Here is a 23,604-nt window from a genome sequence, read left to right as displayed (position 1 = left end):
TCAAGTAGAGTCTTTATTTTCAAAATTTTTATGGAGTAATAGAAAATCAAGAATAGCTTATTCTAAGTTACAGTTGCCTCGTTCTGAGGGAGGTATAAATCTACCTAACATACAATCATTTAGTAGAGCATCACGTTTTAGATATATTTTGGATTGGTTCTGGTGTAGATCTACATTTATAAATTTTGATCTAGAGGTGGAACTATTTTCCCCCTTCTCCCCGAGGGCATTACTTCACTCACCCAAGAAAGACATTCCGGCTCGGTTGGTTTCTAGCATTTTATTTTTTAACACATATCATACATGGAGGTACACCAATATTAAACTACAAAGAAACATTTGTTCTTCCAGGTTTACTACCTTTTGGGGAAATCCAGCCTTTATTCCAGGTTTACAAAATGACATGTATAAAAGATGGAAAGAGGCTGGCATTGTATCAATTCGAGATGTTTTTGATCCAGGGGGAGTCTTGATGTATTTTTCTGAATTAAAAAATAAGTACGAATTAGTGGATAAACACTTTTTCATGTACTTGCAAATCAGACATTTTATTAAATCTATGCCTGAACCCATGTCTAATGCTGAGACACCTGATCCATTACAAATTTCTCTTTCTCTCGTACCAGTTTGTACAGACTTAAACATTAAAATATATATCTAACAGCTTCCCAGTATGAAAAAATCTGGGTAAATACCCTTAAAAAATGGTCAGAGGACATTTCTAATTTATCGGATGTCAATATTTTATTGGACCATAATTTAATGTTTTTTAAGTATTTACATACTGCATCCTTGCAAGAAACACATCTCAAAACAATTCACAGAGCATTTATCTCTCAAGCTCAAAGAGCACATATTGGGCCTGATTCAGACCCACTCGCGAGCGGCTGTACGCTCGCAAGTGGGTCGATGGTCTGCACTGAGCATGCGCACGACGGAGGGAGCTCCGTCGTGCGCATGCGCCAGACACGACGAGCGAAGGACTTTCCTTCGCTCGTTGTGTCCGATCAAAGGGGGCGTGCTGTCAATGTTGATTGACAGCACGCCCCCTTTGGTGGGCGTGCCGGGGGTGTGCCTCCCTGACGGGGGCGTTCCCACGGGAACGCCTCCCGTCAGAAGCCGGCCCACTGACATCACTAGTGATGTCAGTGGGAGTGATTTTGGCTCTGATAGAGCCAAAATCACTCCGGAGCTTGCGGTTGAAAACCTCAACCGCAGGCTCCGGCTCGCAATTTCGATGGTCGCGATGGTCACGACCATCGCGGCCATCAAAATGCACGCTCGTATAGCCTGTGGGTGGTGACCCACAGCTATACGAGCGTCCAGGAGGACGCTCCATGAAAAAGGAGCCCGGCCCTCATGCAGAGTGTGCGCTCTGCTCAGAGCGTACGGCTCTGAATGAGGGCCATTGTTCCAGATGAAACTGGCAAATGCCCAAAGTGTAAAATGCAAGGAGCTACATTTTTTCACAACTTCTGGCACTGTGGGAAGATAGCCAAATTCTGGCATAAAATTATTAATTATATTAATCAGATATTCAATTAAAATTTATCTAGGAATCCAATAGCATGTATATTGGTAAACTTGACAATGTGGGACCTAGGTGTTCTAGGAAAAGATATTATTCCTGTCATAACTGTTATACTCACTGTTGCAAAGAAACTGATACTAAAACAATGGACCAAAAAGTCCACACCCTCTATAGCTGAGCTAAAAAATATTCCTCTCTGCATCATTTATTTTGAAAGACAAGCTACAATCCCGGATATAGAAAAGGGTATAACGAGATTCCACAATAAATGGAAACATTATATTGCAGCCTTAGATATGTCGGTTCAAACATATATATACAAATTATTCGAACCCACTACGTGGTTTCTACATAGACAACTGTCCACTCCTGTTTCTTAATCAGAGATATACAAATGCTCCAAATCACAAAAATTGAAGTGTAATCCACTATTCAAGCTCTCCTTACATGAAAAAACACAGAAAGTATGTCATATAGTCGTAATCCCATATCATAATTCCCCCTCCCTCTTGTGTGTTCCTAGATATATCCCATTTTTGTTGTTCTATGGATATTATTTTTATGTACTTATTTATTTGTTTAATTTTCTTTTCCTCATACTATTCAACAAAGGATTACCTGTTTTTGATACTGTATCTTTGTAACAATACTAAATTCAAAATTCTGACAATTTCATGCAAAATGTACTGTAATTACATATTCTGTAATTTTTCTTTGAAAAGAAATTAACAAACTGTTTCTGAAAAAAAAAACAGTCTGCTTCATCAACTGAGTTCCCATTACACCCCTACTATTGAAAATGTCCCAAGTGGGAGTTTTAAGGTTATGGAGGAACTGCTCGGATGATAGTCATTTCAAGGAACAGAGTATGGACCTCTCTCACAGTTGAAAATAAAGATGGTATAGTAACACATCTTTTAAAAAAGTGCAAAGAACAGTCAACCAAATCAGAAGAGACAATTTTGGAGATAACAAAAAGAAACATCAGCAGGACCATATGAGATTTGTTGGCAACTTCTACCATGAATGGCAAGATCTAAAAAATGCTATACAGAAAAACTAGCCCATCTTCCTCTCAGATAGAGATCTATCTAAATCATTGGACCAAAGGCATAGATCCAAAAATTCTTAGGGACCAATTGGTATATAGTCATTACACTAAAAGCAGATCTAAGAAGTATACCATATATGGCACATTTCCATGTGGTGGGTGCAAAGTTTGCAAGCATGGTTTGCAATAATTAAAGATGGATACAATCAAGGATAGATTTGATTAACACCGTGAAAATAAGAGACTTGCAACAAAAAATATGTTGGTATAACCACCAGATCCCTGAGGCAATGAACACATAGGCACAATACGTAATGCTACAACTGATTTACAAAAAATGAAAAAACTAACACATGTAGCTTGACATTGCCACTTTCATAATAGCAACACATATAAAAATCTCAAGGTGTGCGGCTTAGAAAAAAATCAATATAGACATAAGGGGTGGAAATTGAACAGATGCCTTATTGAGAAAGGAAAGTGAGTGGACTTTCAGGCTAGGGACACTAGCCCCAGATGGTTTAAATGAGCACATTAACAACGGAGCTTTATACCCTCCTAAATCCATCCTTCATTTCTGGACTGAACATACAAGAGATATTCTCCAAAGACCACTGTATTTATCACCATACTTCAAGATTTACTCAATTTACCCAGTTCTCTATAATCATACGATTACATACATATATTTTTTTAATTTTCTCTACCCCCCACACTGCAATCTATGTCTTTTCAAAGTTAAGTCACCATTATTTTGTATACGTTATAGATGAGATCCACGTCATATTACATTCCCACAATATTACACTTTCAGGCCATTTAATGTTTTATCATTCTATACACCATTAATATTTTACCATCTGGGATTACCAGATGTTGCAGGTAATTTTCATCTTGCCTGTTGCAGGTAATCACATCTGAATATGCACATTCTGTCACTCCTTTCACATACCTTAATGTTGTTTTTACTTTCTCACTATCACAATTATCCACAGTACACATATGGTTTATATACATACAGTGGTGCTTGAAAGTTTGTAAACCATTCAGAATTTTCTATATTTCTGCTGAAATATGACCTAAAACTCTGATTAGAAACTAAAAGTAGATAAAGAGAACCAAATCAAACAAATGAGACAAAAAAATTAGACGTGCTAAATGATCCAATATCACATATCTGTGAGTGGCAGTAGTATGAGAACCTTTGCGTTCAGTATTTGGTATGACCCCCTTGTGCAGAAATAACTGCTTCTAAACATTTCTGGTAATTGTTGATTAGTCCTGAACATTGGTTTGAAGGAATTCTCCCCCATTCCTCCATACAAAACCACTCTGTTACAGTATGTTGGTGGGTTTCCCCCCATGAACTGCTCAGTTCAGGTCCTTACACAACATTTTGATTGGATTAAGGTCAGGACTTTGACTTGGCCATTCCAAAATTTTAAATGTATTCTTCTTTAACCATTCTTTGGTCGAATGACTTGTGTGCTTTGGGTCGTTGTCTTGCTGCGTGACCCACGTTCTTTGAGATGCAGCTCATGGACAGATGTCCTGACATTTTCCTTTAAAATATCCTGGTATAATTCAGAATTCATTGTCCCATCAATGATGGCAAGTCACCCTGGGCCAGATGCAGCAAAACGGGCCCAAACCATGATACCGCCGTGTTTCACAGATGGTATGAGGGTTTTATGCTGGAATGCAGTGTTCTCTTTCCTCCAAACAAACATAACGCTTCTCATTTAAACCAAAAGCTCTATTTTGGACTCATCTTTGTTAGTTTTGTCTGTTTTTGTTATCGTCCTTGTGTATGTTTCTTCGCCAGGAGGGGTCACCAGGCCCTTCAGAAATGTACTGCAGTTCTGGTCCCTGCCAGAGGTACTGCTCTCTGGACATTTCTTGATTAAGTTTCCTGGTGAATCACTGCTAATTAGTATCATGTACTACACCTGTTTAGTAGCCGTATAGGCTGCTTGGAACCAGCATTGAGTGCTGGTCATTGTTTGTTATCCTTACATTTAATTTGGTCTGTTTTCCAGTTCTGCTTGTCTAGTCATTGGAATTTTCCTGTCTGCAAAGTGAAGGTATCCCTGCAATTCTCTGTTTTCCCATTATATGGATGTTTCTGGTCTTTTGCAAATGTGAAACCATTATCAAAGATTTAGGAACTTGTATCTACTACCAGTCTGCTGTCTATTTTCCAAGCAGCTCTCTGTGTTACTAGCATATGGATGTTTCTCGTCTTTTGCAAATGTGAAACCATTATATCAATTAAAGATTTGGGAACTTGTATCTACTACCAGTCTGCTGTCTATGATCCATGCAAGCTCTGTATTCCCAGCATTTGGATGTTTCTGGACTTTTGAAAATGTGAAACCATTACATCAGTCAAGATTTAGGAACCTGTATCTACTTACCAGTCTTCTGTTTATTTCTCTGCATTACTCAGAGTTAAGTCTGCTGTCTATTATACTGTGCATGCAAATTCTGTGTTCCCAGCACATGGATATTTATGGACTTTTGTATATGTGAACTATAATATCCGTCAAGATTTAGGAACTTGTATCTACTGTTTATTCCTCTGCATATCTCAGAGCTAGTGTACCTGCTAACCAGCCACGGTCAGTTTGTTTCCATTCTAGCACTGTTCCAGTGTATCCTGCTTAGCCATTTTGTATTTCAAGTTCATCTGCACTACCCTGCCATCATTTTCCAAACCTTTTTGTGTTTTACTATTATATTTCATTATCTTATGATTCTGCAATACTCAAGGGGTTTTCATAACAATCTGTCCACAAAACATTGTTCCAATAGTCTTCTAGCTTGTCCAGGTGATCTTTAGCAAATGGCAGATGGGCAGCAATGTTCTTTTTGGAGAGCAGCGACTTTCTCCTTGCAATCCTGCCATGCACACCATTATTGTTCAGTGTCCTCCTGTTGGTGGACTCATGAACATTAACATTAGCTAATGTGAGAAATGCCTTCAGTTGATTAGAGGTTACCTTGGGTTCCTTTGCAACCTTGCAAACTACTAGACACCTAGCTCTTGGCGTGATCTTTTTTGGTTGACCATTCCTGGGGAGGGTAATAATGCTCTGTAATTTCTTATATTTGTACACAATCTGTCTGACTGTTGATTGGTGGAGTCCAAACTCTATAGAGATGGTTTTGTAACCTTTTCCAGCTTGATGAGCATCATTATCTGTATTGTTTCTGGTTTAAATGTTGTTAAGGTGCCCATCCACTAGGCGATTAAATTGGGCGACTGAACGATAACTATGTCGTTATCGTTCAATTGTTCAATAATCGTTTGAAACTCATTAACGGATAGTTTAAAAAAATGTCTAAAACGACAATCGATGTGTGCGCCCGCTGGTCGTTTAGACTCCTATCATCGGGCAAACATGCTGGACAACCTGACAATAACGTCATGTTCAGCATGTTAGCAGATGATTGATACATTGAACGACTTCTGGTTCAGTGTAGACACATCACAGACTGACAAACGACTGCATGATTAGAATGTCATAATCATGCAGTCTTTTGCCTGTCTTCTAGTGGATGGGCACCTTTTAGTCTGCTTTTGTTTATTTTAATTTGTGTGTGTGTTTATTTGTAATTAGTATTTTTGTCTTTCACAGACTCACCATCCAGATGGAGTGAACGAGGCCCAGTTGACATAGAGTATGACTCTGTAGTGGGTTGCGGTGGCAGCTCCACTTGCTTGGGGGTACGAATTTGTCTCTTTGGTGGAGCAGATGATGAACCTACAAGTCAAACAAATTATCATGTGCTTAGCAAATTGACATTATTTTGTGGACAACAAACAGTTTGTGCATTTAATTACTGGCATCCTCAGAATCATTCTGATCTCTGTGCATTTTGTCCCATTTCTGAGCTGCTGTGGGTTGTGCTGTGAATAATAGATATTTACAAAATTAATAAATTGCCTTTGAGATTAAGCAAGCCAAATAAAATGTGACATTTTTTAATTTTAAAACTGTTTCCTTTCTTTTGTTCAAGTGAGCTTAATTACATTTTCTGTTTAAATATATGTGCCTATTGTTGGTAAGGTGGACAAAATTATGTAATTAATTAATTCAATAAGGCCCTGCAACAGCACACATGCTACATTTACATTTTCATTTATAAAGAAAAACAAAAACAAGTGAAGGTACATTTAAAATTAAGGCTGGAGATAAGCGTACATCCATGTGCTTAAGTACCTGCACCTCCCAGCAGCCCTGACACAGTTTGTGCATGCTGCCATGTGTCATCCCCTATCAGCTGAATATCAGTTTAGTAATCACCATGGTTTTAAAATATTTTTTTGTATGAGGCCATAATTAGAACACAATAACTATTATATAATACAGTTATAGACATTACTTTCCAGACAAACAGAAACTAAATGTTAGCGATATTAAATGATCTTGGTAAATAAAAAAATGTGTATGTGCTTACACAGCAATAGTGCAGAATAAAGACACAAACAGATCAAATAATGTGAGACCTGTTATGACATACCTCTTTCCATGACCTAATTGTGCACATAGCAGATTTTACAAAAATGCTTTGTGCTGCAAATACAATACTATAATTTGACACCTACAAAAATTACATGATTGTGCATTTATTTGAGGTGTCAAATCAACATTATACCCTAACAAACAAGTGAAAACATAAAGTAAAAATAATATTTATGCAAATATGGAAACTTACAAGTCCGCATGGGGTCATCTGTGTCTCGTAGATGTGAATGCCGCCAGACTTCAGGAGGAATAAGTAACTACACTAGCTCCTCATATTCTAAGTGCTGCTACTCATATGGGGAGCCAGCACCAGGGCGCACTTCTTCCTTGGCCTTGTTGATCATCTCCACCTTCACGCAGCATTTACAGCCTGGACAACCCCTGCCCAAATGGCATTCTTGTAATGAGCAGAGGTGTTGGCAGCCTTGCGAAAAAAATTAAGCTGGTGGTGCTTCATCACCTCTGTCGCCAATGCCAGATTTTGGCCAAATGAGAACTTCACGTTGCAGCCAGTTTTAGTTTTGCCCCTCTAGGGGACCTCCTCTTTATTGTCCTCACTAGAGGTGACATGTGGCTGATTATTAGCCAGCTCCACTCCTTTACTCTATCCCTGCCTCTCCTCTGCCCCTTACATCCTCCTCTCCACACACAAACACTGAACACACAAAAAAACACAAACAAACACAAACCTCCTCTCCCACCACTAACCACACACACACCACATACGGATGTAGTTAAATGACTGGCGGCCGCAATGCAGCCTGTCAAAATCCCGATGGCTAAAGCCCGACGGGAGTTTAAGATAGGCGTCAAAATGACGATGCCTATCTTATTCCCAACACAGAAGGATGCCGGACCAAAAGAGGTAAGCCCTTACTGTTAAATGCGGGGGGGCAGGGTTAGATTTAGGCACCTCTGGGGGGGATTTAGGATTAGGCGCTACTGGGGGGGAGGTCAGGGTTAGGCATCCCCCAGGAGGGTTAGGTTTAGGGTACGGGAAGGGGATGTTGGGATTAGGCACCCCCAGGGGGATTTAGGGTTAGGCACCACCCCAGGAGTTTTTGAGTTAGGCACCCCTAAGGGAGGGTTACGATTAGGGGGGGACAGGGGAGGGTAATAGAACTTACTTTCCCCAGTCGGGATCTTCATCCTGTCGGGCATCTACAGTCGATATTTGAATAGCCAGCATTTCAATACCATTCTCCACATGCACACAAATAAACACTGACATGACCAAATAAAATACACAATAGAGACAGAAAATAGACACTAATAGAAAACTGGCTAGACAACAAATATACACAGGACTTTTTTCACACAGCAAGCAACAATCACAAAATTTCCAATCCAAAATATGCCTACGGTAACTGTCCCTCTCTGCAAATTCCTGACAAAAACCCTCGAGGTTCATGTATTTCTGTGTGTATTAAATTAATATGGGTTTGTAACACTCCATCACATGTCACCTCTTCACCCAATCAAAACACGCTAGAACGATGTATCTGCATTTATTTTTGTGGACACAGGTGCGATTGTTAACTTTCAGATGCGAGCAGGAGAATTCTCACTCGGTCGGCCGGGAGAATTCTCTCTTGGGCAGCCAGGAGAATTCTCTTGAGTTTTGATTAAACACACCTAAGAAATCTTGAAATGCCATCGAATACTCGATTCGGCCAACCTCGAATCTTAGTAAATTTACAAGTTTGACTTTCCAAAACTCTCTCATGTTCCAGTGATGTCCAGCATGTTTGAGCTTGACTAAACTCGAGACAAACCTGATTCTTAGTAAATTTACCCCTAAGTGTATATATTATGAACAATATAATAAGTGAAATATATATGCCCTCTGCTGGCATATGAAGGAATTAAACTTGGTATCATCTCAGAGAATTTAAGCAATGGTGTTGGAGCTAGAGATAGGAGACACAGCACATATTGTATGTATTCAAATGAGGTGAAGGCTGTGTTTTGAGTAGAGATGAGTGAGTCCAGTTCTCTGAGAAAAGGATCCACCCAAACTTCCAGATCCGTGGCAAGAATAAAAAAAAATGGAGAGTTGAGGGTTAATCTAGTTTCAGGCTAAGCCAATAGCCAAGTTGCTGGAGGATTGTGTGGGTGGGGTTAAGCATTTATAGCATTGCTACTTCCTATATTCTGTCTCTTTTCAGAATTTTCCTTGGCTGGAGCAGGTCTGTTAAGTTATTCTTTTCTTAAATACCCCTTTTTTAATTCTGCTCTCTCTCCTACTCTTTCTTTACTTCAGGACGCTTGTCGGGGTCCAGGAGGTGGGGTAATTCCCCCTCTCTTTGATTATGCTTTTGCGGGTATCATGACCGTTGGCCCCTACAGGGGAGCTTCATGTCGCTAAAGGCGGCTGCTGATGGGAACCGGCAGGATTGGGGGTCATCCTGTTCTGCTGCTGCTCCTTCGCGGTCTTGCTCGCAATGGCATGGGCGTCCCAGGGGTGAGGGGCGTTGCGTGTTAGATGATACACAGGTTAGGTCTGCGGGATCTCCGGGATCCAGCATGGCTGGAGTAGCTACAGTTATGGCTCCTCCCAGTACGCCTGATGCAGGCTCTATTGTCGGGCTCCCAGTCTCGGTGGTAGGGGCTTTGACTCCCTTTTTGGCTTCTCAGTCATCAGCGGGCGCGTCTGGAGGCATAGGATCCCCGTCGTCTCTGGATGGTGATGTCCGATCACAGCTGGCACCTTTAGTTTCACAGTTGGGTACAATGTGTGGTCTGTCCCTGCCTCCTTCTATTCCTCCTGCTGCATGTTGCTCACAACGCTTTGTAGCAAGTGCTGGTGCTGCTCCTCATTCTTGGGCGCCTGCTCCCGGAGTCGGGGCTGGTTCTTCTGTGTCCTCTTTTTCAGATGCTGCAATGATTGATTTGGAAGGGGTGTCGGGGGGTCGAAGGTCGTCCATGACAGGTGGCAGTTCTTCCTCGATGTCCTCAGGTGAGCTGTTTACCCTGTCTAAATTGCGTACCTCAGATTCCTCCTCCACTGACACTGAGAGTTCCAGGCGCAAGCATCATAGAAAGTCCCATAAGGCTAACTCTTCCTGGCGCTTTCATAGGAGCCATCGCCACAGATGGCATTCCTCTAGTGAGGAATCTTCCATTAGCCCTGGAGGTGTGGTCTGCTGTGCTAACACGGCAGTCCTTAAGGGTTTATGGCCACGCATAAAAGAGCGTATTCACAGAGGGAAGTATGTGGATATTTTTGCGCTCACTGCTAAAGCATATAAGTCTTTGGCAGTGGCTAAAAAGAAGGGTGGAGTCGGAGAGGATGTGCACTGCTCTTATATGGGCTGGCTGCAGGGGTTTTATATGTTTACGGCATGTTATTTGAAGTCCCATCTGGGTGAGGCTATGAATGTGGTGTGCTATTTGCATTTGATTCATTGCCTTTTCCATTCCTTGAGGGGCCCTGTTTGGCGGCAATATGGCAGAGAATTTTGTCACAAACAAAATGGTCATCGAATAATGGCTTTTGGGTGTTGGGATGTGGAAGTTTGGTTGGAGGTCACCCAGCCGTCTCCTGCTCTGGGTGAGGGTGCGGCTGCACATCGCATTCCTGCTACAGTAGCAGGCTCCCCCAAGGGACCGTGCTCGGGTCAAGGGAGGGGTCAGTGTTATGCTTTCAATAATAGCTCCTGTACATCTCGGTGTCACTTTCAACACTTCTGCTTATGATGTTGAGCACACCACCCAGTCTGCGATTACACCAGAGGGGCGGCTACCACACCAGGCCATGAGCCCACAGCTACAGGTGGTGGCTCGAAGTAAGGCTCCGTCCCCGGTTTGTGTTTCAGTTATTGCTAGATGGCTGAAGTTATATCCAGCACGGGTTGACGCTTAGTTTTTGTTGCAGGGTTTTTCTGAAGGTTGTACGCTGCCCTTTTCAGGCGTGGTGATGGGAGGCGGTGCAAGGAATTTGCGCTCTGCTCTAGAGTTGCCAGACATTGTTAAGGACAAGGTGATGCAGGAAGTTGCCCTTGGCCGGATGGTGGGTCCTTTTCCTGTGTCCCCTTTTACTGACTTGATCCTTTCACCCATAGAAGTAGTGCCAAAAAAGGTGCCAGGCCATTTTCATTTGATCCAGTATCTGTCTTACCCGGAGGGGGCCTCAGTGAACGATGCCATACCATCAGATGTCTCGAGAGATTGTTATCAGTAATTTGATAATGCTCTGGAGATGGTGCAATCATTTGGTCAGGGGGCTCTGCTGACTAAGATTGATGTTGAATCTGCCTTTAGGTTGATGCTTTTAAACCCATATTCCTTCCGGTTTATGAGTTTTAGACTTCCTGATGGATTTTATATTGACCGCTGTTTGCCTATGGGGTGTTCTGTTTCATGCATCTTTTTCAAATGGTTTAGTTTATTTTTACATTGGTGTGTTGAGGTGGGCACTGGTGAGTCTGGTGAGATGAGTCTGGTATTGCTCACTACTTGGACACTTCCTGTGTATTGGCCTGGCTTGTTCCTCCCGATGCGAGAAGCTTTTGTTCTCTTTGAGTGCCCTGTTTAATGAATTTGGTCTTCCCATTGGCCTGGATAACACGGAGGGTCCATGTACTTGTCTTTCTTATCTGGGCATCGATATTGACATGGTGGGGCAATGTTGTCGTTTGCCTGCGGACAAGGTCTGCAAATTGCGTGTTGCTATTGTATTGGCACTGGCTAATGGCAAGGTTACATTACAGCAGGCCCAGGCCCTTCTGGGATTATTCAATTTTGCATGCCATATTATACCCCTTGTGCATAGTTTTTTGCAGGAAGCTTCAACGCACTTTGGTGGGGGTCCACCGTCCTGATCACTTCATTAGATTGTTAGCAGAGATTCAGCAGGATCTTGTAGTGTGGGATTCATTTTTGATTATGTTTAATGGTTTACGTTTTTGGCCTAACCCCCCTTGTCTAATTTGCAATTGCAGCTGTTCACAGATGCTGTGGGCGCTACAGCTTTTGGAGCTTACTTGGAGGGTTCTTGGTAGGCTGCTGCATGCCTGCTTCTTGGGTCAGCGGTGGGCTAACCTCAAATCTTCTGCTATTGGAGTTGTTCCCAATCATGGTGTACATTGAGTTGTGGGGCGAGCGTTTGCGCAATAGGCATTTTCTGGTGTGACAATTTGGGCATGGTATAGGCTGTGGATAGACAACGGTCAACTTTGTTGCTAGTGCTGCGCTTGTTGGTGCAACTGATTCTTCAGTGTCTCACTTTAAATATTTGTTTTGTTGTGCGCTATGTCCCTTGGGTTCAGAATTCTGTAGCCGACGCATTGTCCCATTTTCAATGGTCTCAGTTCCAGTCTCTCGCCCCAGATGCTTCTCTAGTTGGTGACTTATGCCCCTCTCACTGTTGGCAGGTCATGTCCCTGGATTGGAGGGTTTAGCGGTGCACTCTATCGCCCCGGCAACTCTTAGGTCTTACCGGGCCACGTGGAGTCAGTGGGAAGCATTTTTGGCTCACAAGCATGCACAATGTAAGGCTTTGCATCAAGTTTTGCAGTCATTCACTTGGCATCTTTATACGTCAGATAGCTCACGCACAGTATTTTTGCAGTGCCTGGTTGGAATTTCCTGCTTTTTGCACTTGCGGGGTCAACATGATTTTACCAGGAGTTTCTAGGTAAGTTGGGTGCTGAAGAGGTGGGCGCATGTGGCTCTGGTAGCGCCTGATACTAGGCATCCCACCACTCCTGCGCTATTGCTCAGTTTGGTGCTGGCTCTCCCTTCTGTTTGCTCCTCCCACTATGAGTCATGCCTGTTCCAACTTGCCTTTGTGATGGCCTTTCATGGGGCTTTTCGCATTGGCGAGTTGGTCGCTCATTCTAAAATGGGCGTCACCATTACTGTGCTCCCATGTCCTTGTAGCTGATTCAATTTTATGCCGCATTTGGTGCTCAAAGACTGATCAGCTGGGGCGGGGCAGCTGGGTTGCTCTGCATCCCTGTACTGACTCCCAGTTGTGCCCGGTACACTTAGTTGAGGGTCCATGGTTGATGCATGTCGATGGTTCCCCGGTCACTGTCTTTCAGTTCAGATGGGTTTTTCAGTGTTGCATTCAGTCTATCAGGTTATCCCTTAGGGATTATGGTACGCATTCTTTTAGAATAGGAGCTGACACGGATGCTGCTGCTCGCGGCCTTTCACCAGTTGAGATCCAGGCTCTCGGACGATGGAAGTCCGATGCCTATAAGCATTATATTCATTGATGTTGGAGAGTAATGTTTTTACCTGATTGTCTTGATTGTATGGCAAATTTTTGACTTGGGTGAATTTTTGCCGTTCATCACCATTGCTCGGTGGGGCCCCGAGAGATTTTTCCCAATTCCCCTGCTAAAACAGGAGACTGATTGGCTATGATGCTCCAAGCAGGTTTTTAGGTTTTTATCCTGGGCCAAGTCCTCCCTTCCCTCCTCTTTTTCCCCTCTCTATCCTTGTTCAGCTATTCTTAAGGCAGTCCTGTCAACCTTTAGTATATGGTTCAACTTTTCATTTATTCTGTTGCAGGAGGCCATTTGGACGATTGCCCAGTGTGGTTTAAAGGTCACTCCTATGTGTTTTGGGCTGCTAGATCTCCCTTGGTCCATTCGTCCTCTCTGTCAGTAGTGGTACCACGGGGTAGGAGGTTAGGTCAACGGGGCATGCGTTGGGTAGAGTTAATTCCCTGACTTCATCAGAGGGCTGAGGAATTGGTCCACCAGCAATTTTGATTATACTTCAGTACGGAACCGATGTGGGAATTTGGAGTTGGTGATGCAATGGTGGCCTTGGTGCACGCTGGTATGGTCATCTATCATTCCCTGACAAAATTGGTGAGGTGGGTGCACAGGGGTAATGGTAGACAAGGCTAGGTGCAAAGTCAATTCATTTGTGGCCAGAAAACTGGATGCGCTGGGAGGTGTGGTGGATTTTCATCCTTGTATTTGATTTTGGAATGTCCACATATACAGAGCTGATGGGGTCCATTTATCTGAAGTGGGACTACGCCTTTTTTTAGAAAGGGTTTTTGGAGTTTTAGAAAATTTAGTTGAGTAGGTTTGTTGGTGGTGGGCTTTGGCTCCTGGTTGGTGCCGCACATGGCAGGAAAGAATGGCAGCTGGGGGGGTCAGTGAATGATTAATAGGCTACTTACCTGGCTGATTTCCCCCACTGGGGCAGCAGTCTTGGTTGGCTAACCAGGCTGCAGCGGTATAGGGGAGTATTAATTTCCTATGTGCTTGCTAACTGGGCTATTGGCCCTGCAAGATTTGTAGTTATATCATTTGATAGTCACTGACCTCTGATGGTTGCTGTTTCTTTTGGTCACCACCAAATTTCTAAGAACTGATTTATTAATAAAAAGACCGACCAGTTTAAACGCCACTTACTATCTCTGTGTCATTATTCATTAGAGTTTAAGTTATATTTATTGTGATATTTATGCACTGCTTAAGGTAATAGTTTCAATTGCCATTAGGGCGTTTATGAAGACGGAGGGTATCCACGTATGCAGGATGGACTTTAAACCCCTAGGCAAATAGGACTGTATTAAGTTAGCTGCATGGAGAGTTGAGGGTTAATCTAGTTTCAGGCTGAGCCAATAGCCAAGTTGCTGGAGGATTGTGTGGGTGGGATTAAGCATTTATAGCATTGCTACTGCCTGTATTCTGTGTCTTTTCAGAATTTGCCCCTCCCTTCCCTCCCGAATTTTGTATTTTGACTATTCTTGTGTCGCCTTTTTTTTTTTCCTGGCGTTTTGGCGGGAAAGAACGGCAGCTGGAGGGTCAGTGAATGATTAATAGGCTACTCCCCTGTAATATACCATTTGGCTGATCAGCCCCACTGGGGCAGCAGTCTTGCTTGGCTAACTGGGCAATTGGCCCTGCAAGATTTGTAGTTATATCATTTGATAGTCACTGACCTCTGATGGCTGCTGTTTCTTTCGGTCATCACCATATTTCTAAGAACTGATTTATTAATATATTTATTGTGATATTTATGCACTGCTTAAGGTAATAGTGTCAATTGCTGATAGGGCATTTATTGTGTACCAAGGCCTGTAACTATGCAGATACACCTGTGCTTAATGTACATGCTAACTGTGACTTTTGCTTCAGGAATACAGCTACTGAGCATAGACTGTCCTTCATTTTTGTGTACCAAGGCCTGTAACTCTCAGATACACCTGTGCTTAACGTGCATGCTAACTGTGACTTTTACTTTAGGAATACAGCTACGGAGCATAGACTGTCCTTAATTTTTGTGTACCAAGACCTGTAACTATGCAAATACACCTGTGCTTAACGTGCATGCTAACTGTGACTTTTGCTTCAGGGATACTGTTACGCAGAATAGACTGTCCTTCATTTTTGTGTTCCCAGGCCTGTAACTATGCAGATACACCTGTGCTTAATGTGCATGCTATCTGTGACTCTTGCTTCTTAAGTACAAATGCGCAGCATAGACATTTCTTAAATTTTTGTGTGCTCAGGACTGTGATTCTGCAAATACAGCTATGTTTAAAGTGCATGCTGCAAGTGACTCTTGTTTCATAAATAAAACAGTACGACAATGACTCTTCTTGAGCTAATAAGGCAGTCATCTTCTAGATTTTTACAGTTGTCTTGTACTGCATTAGTTTAGCTGTAGTCATTGTTTTTGGGCCTACATGCCACTGAGTTTGCTATTTACTTCATCCTTGGCCCATTTTTGACAGCAGCCTCAAATTGTTCATTGCACTTTACCTTCCCTTCATTTGCCAGCTGGGGTCACCGGTAGATGACAGGGTTACTGGTCCTACTGCTCGGGACTCATTCTTCCTTACTCAGTGAATGCCGAGCTCTTTTGCAAATTGTTACATTGTATCTCATAAATCGCAAGATTCTAATGGTTGTTTAAACTGTGTTGAACATTGACTAGTTACTTTATAACACTGTCAACCAAATTGTATCCTCTTTATTCTTTACTCCATGTAGTTTATGCCGAGACAAATCAAACTGTCTGTTACTTTATATATATTGAAATCATAAAAACAAATTTGTTTTCGAAGAATATCGGACTCGGTCGTGTGTCTGTAAATGGGGATCTTTCTTAGGCTTGCCTCTTTGTCTCTGTGTCCTACCTCAATGACGGGTAGTTCGACCACAAGGAAGCATCACAATCACACCTGAACCTGGTTCTAGTGGCGCATCACTAAACAAACCCCAGAGCATCACATACTCATGCACAATGGCAAACAATCGCTCAGTCTGTGTGCAAATTGCAATAGCGTCCACCTCTGAAAGGTGGGGTAGGTTTAAGGTAGGGGTTAGGGGAGAGGGTAGCAAAAAACTTTCCATTGACTTTTAGAGCTGTCGGGATGCCGCTGTTGGTATTCTGACTAGCGGTATCCTGACAGCCGGCATATAATACCCAATCCCTCTATATGGTGTATAAATTGCATAAGAGTGGGTGGATATGGAGAAAGTTTTTATTAGAGGCCTCAAATTTGTGTGTTTGTAAAGTGTTTTATTACATTGCTCATAGTGCATCTGGGAATGTAGTGCTCTACAAAAGTGCATCATTGAAGCACAAAATGCAGCCTGGCAGTACTTATTGACAATAGAAATGCTGTTTAAATTAGGGGTGAGCGGGTTCAGATTTCTGAAATCCGAACCCCCCCGAGCCCCCCCGATCCGAGGCCGATTTCAGATTCGAGTCAGGGGGGAAAAGTCGAGCCTGACTTGAATCTGAAATCGAGGCAAAACGTCATCATCCCGCCTTCCGGGTCTCGCGGGTTTTGGATCCTATATTAGGTACCCGCGTCGGCGCAATTTTCTCACTCGGCTGTGGACAGTGAAGAGGGAGGGTGGGAGTTAGGGCTGGCTGGGCTGTGTAGTGTAGTGCAGTGTAGTGTTGTGCTGTGCTGTGCTGCGCTGTGCTTCTGTTGTCCATAGGGGCTGTGTCCACTCCTTCAAAGTCCATAGGGGCTGGCTGGACAGTGTCCACTCCAAAGTCCTGTGCAGTGTCCCAGTCCTAAAGGGGTGCTGTAGTGTTGTCCAAGGGGTGCTCTGTCCATCAGGGGTGCTCCCCCCAAGTGCAAAAAAAAAATATTTTTTTCTGTGTTTGTGAATTGTGTGCACTGTGGCTGCACGTGCATCAACAAAGGAGCAGCGCCAAGCGTGCGCCTGTGTCCCATTAGTAAAGGGCCAGCTGGCTTGTCCATTAAAGGGTGCTGTAACCCCCAAAGTACACTCCAAACAAAAAAAATATATATTTTCTGTGTTTGTGAATTGCGTGCACTGTGGCTGCATGTGCATCAACAAAGGAGCAGCGCCAAGCGTGCGCCTGTGTCCCATAAGTAAAGGGCCGGCTGGCTTGTCCGTTAAAGGGTGCTGTAACCCCCAAAGTACACTCCAAACAAAATAAAAAAATATTTTCTGTGTTTGTGAATTGTGTGCACAGTAGCCGCACGTGCATCAACAAAGTAGTGCCAAGCGTGCGCCTGTGTCATAAGTAAAGGGCCAGCTGGATTGACTGTTAAAGGGTGCTGTAACCCCCAAAGTACACTCCAAACAAAATAAAAAAATATTTTCTGTGTTTGTGAATTGTGTGCGCAGTAGCCGCATGTGCATCAACAAAGTAGTGCCAAGCGTGCGCCTGTGTCATAAGTAAAGGGCCGGTTGGCTTGACCGTTAAAGGGTGCTGTAACCCCCAAAGTACACTCCAAACAAAATAAAAAAATATTTTCTGTGTTTGTGAATTGTGTGCGCAGTAGCTGCACGTCCATCAACAAAGGAGCAGCGCCAAGCGTGCGCCTGTGTCCCATAAGTAAAGGGCCGGCTGGCTCATTTCTTAAAGGGTGGTGTAACCCACAAAGTGCACTAGTCTCCAACAAAAATAAAAAATAATTTTCTGTGTTTGTGAATTGTGTGCACTGTGGCTGCACGTGCATCAACAAAGGAGCAGTGCCATGCGTGCGCCTGTGTCCCATATGTAAAAGGATGGCTGGCTTGTCCGTTAAAGGGTGCTGTAACCCCCAAAGTACACTCCAAACAAAATAAAAAAATATTTTCTGTGTTTGTTAATTGTGTGCGCAGTAGCCGCACGTGCATCAACAAAGTAGTGCCAAGCGTGCGCCTGTGTCCCATAAATAAAGGGCCAGCTGGCTTGTCTGTTAAAGGGTGCTGTAACCCCCAAAGGGCACTCCAAACAAAATAAAAATGTTTTTTCTGTGTTTGTGAATTGTGTGCACTGTGGTTGCACGTCCATCAACAAAGGAGCAGCGCCAAGCGTGCGCCTGTGTCCCATAAGTAAAGGGCCGGCTGGCACTAGTCTCCAACAAAAATTAAAAATTATTTTCTGTGTTTGTGTGCGCCTTAGCCGCACGTATATATCAATATAACATAAATGGAGGACCAAACTTTCTCCGATAAAAATAAAATAGGGAAAGATCAAGAACCACTTCTTCCTAGTGCTGTTGCTGCTGCTGGGAGTTGTTCATCATCCCAGAGAGGAAATAGGAACACCACTACTTTTACTAAACAATTGACCCTCCAACAGTCCCTAGAGAGGAGGATGAAGTACGACAGCAGTCATCCTGAAGCAAAACGTATGACTGAGGTCTTGGTTGCTATGTTGGTGTTAGACGTGTGTCCGGTATCCGCCATTAGTGCAGTGGGATTTAGACAATTGATGGAGGTAGTGTGTCCCCGGTTCCAAATCCCATCTAGATTCCACCTGCATCCTCAAAGCAGCAGCGACAAGCGTGCGTCTATCTGGTAAAGGGTGGTGTAACCCTCAAAGTGCACTCCACAAACAATAAAAAAATTCTTTTTTTTTCTTTCTTTGTGAATTGTGTGGGCTGTAGCCGCACCTGCATCCTCAAAACAGCAGTGACAAGCGTGCATCCGTCTGTTAAAGGGTGGTGTAACCCTCAAAGTGCGCACCACAAAAACTAAAAAAATCTTTTTTTTCTGTCTTTGTGAATTGTGTGGGCTGTAGCCGCACCTGCATCCTCAAAGCAGCAGTGACAAGCATGCGTCTGTCTGTTAAAGGATTACATCGGTGACAGCATCCAAGTAGGCATGTCAGACAGTCCGTACCTGTACTGGCAGGAAAAAGAGGCAATTTGGAGGTCCCTGTACAAACTGGCTCTATTTTACCTGAGTTGCCCCCCTCCAGTGTGTACTCCAAAAGAGTGTTTAGTGCAGCCGGGAAACTTGTCAGCGAAAGGCGTAGGAGGTTGCTTCCACAAAATGTGGAGAAGATGATGTTCATAAAATGAATTATCAACTCTTCCAGGGAGACCAGCCTCCAGAACGTACAGAGGGACCTGTGGTTGTGGATTCCAGCGGGGACGAATTAATACTCTGTGAGGATGAGGATGTACACAACACTGAAGAGGGTGAGGAATTGGTGGATGAGGAGGATGACATCTTGCCTCCGTAGAGCCAGTTTGTGCAGGGACAGATTAATTGCCAGCTTGTTTTGTGGGGGCCCAAACGTACCAATCATTTCAGCCACAGTCGTGTGGCAGACCCTGGCTTAGCATAGTCATCCAGCTACCTCGGTGCAAACTTTTGGACATAAATACACTATTGTGAGGTGTTCAGAATAGACAAACCCACAAATTCTGTGATTTTAGCTGTTTTAATGCTTTTTTTTTTTTAAAAATACAGATCCAAAACACAAAACCCAGAACACAAAACACGGAAGGGTGGTTTTGGCAAAACCAGTCCAGATCCAAAACACGAAGAAAGATCCGGATCCAAAACCAAAACACAAAACACGAAAAGTGGCCGGTGCACACCCCTAGTTTAAATATATATTTATTTTTGAGTACATTATACAAGAAAGACTGATATATAACTATTAGTACAGTACATGTGCCATCACTGTGTACAAATAATGGTCTCAGCATGTTAAATGAAATTAGTTACATTAAATATAATATGATCTACATAAATATACTTTACTATCAACGATTCTTTATGTATTTTTCTTATTAAGCAAACACTCTTTGAACATACAGTATCCTAGCACAGTAAAAAGCATACAACATATTTACATATAATTAGTGCTGTTATGTCATACAGAAGAGGTTACGTAAATGAACATTGTGGTTAAGAATGCTAGTTTAAAGGGACAAATGTTCTACACTAAATGAGAAGAACTTATGGACAGTCAGGATCTGGAAAAAAACATTTATTTGAGAAAGTTTCTATTACTTTGCCATGTTTATTATAATATTTTTCTCCCATGTTATCTTGTAAATTACTGTCTCTGTTTGGATTTTTTCCGGTACCAGCAGACACCTGGTATCTTGAGGCCTTTGCTTTTGATTCATCATAACATTTTCTACCAAACAAAGTTAGAAAAACTGGAAGAAAAAACAGTCCATGCAGCATTCCAAATGTAATAACCAGGAATATGATCTTAAAAAACGTTCTAAAGATGTAACTTGCTGATGTGGAAAGAACGATGACCCCAAGGATGGTGGACAGAGCACCTTGCACTATAGGATAACCAAGAGCATGTAAAGCATCAGTCATCCTCTCATTGACTGTGGACTTCTGGCTAGATACATAGGCATATGAAATGTGTGCTGAGAAGTCAACGGAGAACCCAATGCAGATAACAAGGTTGATCATAGAGATGGAATCTAAGTTAACCTCCCAGAAAGCCATATAACCAGTGACACCAACTATAATGGAAGCTATGGTGAAAGTCACCCACAGAGAACATAAAGGATTTGGAATTAGCAGTATTGAGACCACAAACATGGCAGCTGCAGCAACCACAACATTCTGGATGGTGTTCTGGATGATTACAGCATATTGGTCAAAGTATATAAAGGCTGGATGGTACACAAGGACTGGGATGTCACAGCTCATCGCTGTGTTCCGGACATAGTTTAACATGTCTCTCTCATCTACTGAAGAAGTGACATTCGCAGTCTGGATGAAGAAACGAGAAGCTATTATAGACCCTGAGTGAATGTTCACATCTTGTTTATAATCAGGAGCAAATTTAAAGAGTTGCGATAGGTTTCCAATAAAATAATTTTTATCATTAATGTCTAGTTTATGACTATTAGAAATGCCTATGTACACGTCCAACCATGACTCTGAGAGAGACTCACTAACATAGGAGCCACCTTTAAATGACTCAATACACCTGTCAATTTTGAGACGTACATCTGAATCCCAGTATGAAATCTCATCTGTAATAACAACCATAACTCTGGGACCATACTCTGAGAAATATAAATCTTCATTGTCATAAAAGGAACGAATGTATGAGTCGTCAGTAGCCAAATTACGTAGATCGATTCCTTCCTGCACCTGTAAACAGCCATATATACTGCTGGCCAAGTATCCACCATACAGAACTAGCACCAAGCACTTAACCCAGATGTTTGCGAGGAATGGACCATATTGCTTCCGGAAAAAATCAGCAACTGGATGGTCACTCTCTTTACCAGTGATTTGGCTGTATTTTCCCCCAACACAGCACAGGTTATATGAGGAGGAACGGTGATCATCTTTTTGCTTCATCACCCTTCTACAAATCAGCCAATGCCTATTACTCTCTTCCCGTCTACCATTAAGGGCTAAAAACGCCCCAAAGAAAGTGATATTATACAGAAAACAGAATAATAGGGAAGTTCCAGCATAAATACAAAATGACTTCACTGATTGAAAAGGCGTCATAATTCCTATGTAGAAAGCTAGAACATCTGTGAGAGTTGTGATTGTTATCGAGACTGCAGCTTCAGCATATGTCTCAGCCATTCTTTCTTCAACTTTACTCTTTACTTTAGTTTGTTGCCAGCTGGATATCATAATGAACATGTCATCCACTCCAACGCCTGAAAGTCAAAGTATTAATAAATGTAATTATCATAAACATATTTCAGCAAAATAATTCTATAATAATCATAAAGCCTTGGGATATATTATTTTGAATTCATGAATAAAGATATATTTCTAAATATTTTATATATGTCATAATAATTTTAAAAATGACATTTTATTTTACCAACATTGCACTTGGCTTTCTTTATTAGATAACTAGTATTTAAACTACATTACCTATATAAATTGCAAAAATATATAATTGCATTTAAATTAGATATAAGCATTACACATTGCCTTGTTATTACAATACATAACAAAGGTATATAGTGGCCTTTTCATCATGAATTAATTATGATAATTAAGTTTTAAACTCGCTGCGAGTTTAAAAAATCTTTTTTTAGGCATTCATCATGCCTCACTAACAGAAGCATAATTTCTAAAAAGCTGCTCATTTTGTGGAGTCAGCACTTCCACTCAATAAGCATTTCCTCACTGTGTCTGCTCTCCGTCTCTATTCCCTGTTGCCTTTCGCAGCCTCCCCCCATGGGGTTTGGTGTCCAATATGGACCCCATCCCATCCCATCCCCTGCATACTCCAATGTCTGACACACCCCCACTTCATCCAAGGTGTCTTATCTGGCCCCCACCCAACCCCCTCCCTCTACTTCTGGTGTCCAATCCGGAACCCCCTCCCACCCCCCGCGGGTGTTTGCATCCTCTACCCCCACTACCTCTCACCTGTTTCCTTTCTGTCTTCTGTCAGTGAGTCAAGCAGAAGCAGTGTGGCCAAATGTTTGCAGTGCCCCAGTGCTCTCAGCTCCTGGGGCTCTGCAGTGCCTACACAGCAGGGAGGGATCTTAATAGATCTCTCTGCTGGCTGCAGTGACTATGAGATTGTGGAAATTATCGAGGCACATTTGTAACCAGGAGATATCTGTGATATCTCCTGCATTACAAGACTAATGAATGGGTCTGACACTTTAATTAAACCAAAGTAGGTGAAAATGTTCACATCATTTAGCCCTGCCCCCTACTCGGGGACCCTGATCTCCATGGAAATTCTCTCCATTCTGTCCATTTCACAAGGAAGTGGGCAGTAATGTGGGGGTAGCATGTTTCTTGTCACTCTGGGAACATTAAATTCCATCAGGCCTGGCGACAGGGGGACAAAGGATATACCAGTGTCAGGCACCGAGGGTCAGGGGGGCCCCGAGGATTCAGGGATAGAAAAAATAGGTCTGCAACACCTACTTTTTAAGCTGCTGTGCTGCTGTAGACAGGAATCATACAGCGGCAGCAGCAGTCCAGAAGTAGCTCCTCCCACCATCACCCTTCCTTTCCCCAAGTCAAAACACCGGTCACACTGTCACACAGAGGCCTGTGTTCCTCCTCCTGGGCCTGCATCCAAGTCTGCACTTAGCTCTATGACCGGCAGCAACCTGTTCAATTCTCACCCCTCCTGCTTCCTATTACTCTCCTCTCCCATCAGCTTTTTGTCCAACTCCCCATTACTCCGAACCCGCCCCCTCTACTCACTCGTGGAACCCCCGTCACCCCCTCTCACGACACCTCCGGCCTCCCCTTCTCTCGCAAATACCCTAACTTCCCCTCATGGCACCATGACCCCCCCCTCATGGCACCACTTCCCCGCAGCAC

At 42.8% G+C, this 23,604-nt stretch overlaps 1 protein-coding gene across 1 annotated transcript in view; it reads right to left on the bottom strand.

Annotated features, from left to right (window-relative positions):
- Positions 1-20,262: 20,262 nt before the first annotated feature.
- Positions 20,263-23,604, bottom strand: part of LOC148475030 (patched domain-containing protein 3-like) — a 189,155-nt gene continuing 185,813 nt past the window's right edge. The window contains exon 4 of the mRNA XM_088457829.1: positions 20,263-21,959. Within this exon, the coding sequence (XP_088313955.1) occupies positions 20,263-21,959 (1,697 nt within the window). The remainder of the gene's footprint in view (positions 21,960-23,604) is intronic.

The sequence above is a fragment of the Taudactylus pleione genome, unplaced genomic scaffold, assembly GCF_031769625.1.
Source record: "Taudactylus pleione unplaced genomic scaffold, aTauple2 ptg000788l, whole genome shotgun sequence".
In the NCBI taxonomy this organism is placed as follows: domain Eukaryota; kingdom Metazoa; phylum Chordata; class Amphibia; order Anura; family Myobatrachidae; genus Taudactylus; species Taudactylus pleione.
Note: the sequence above shows the minus strand (reverse complement) of the source record. Positions and strands in the feature narration are given on the sequence as shown.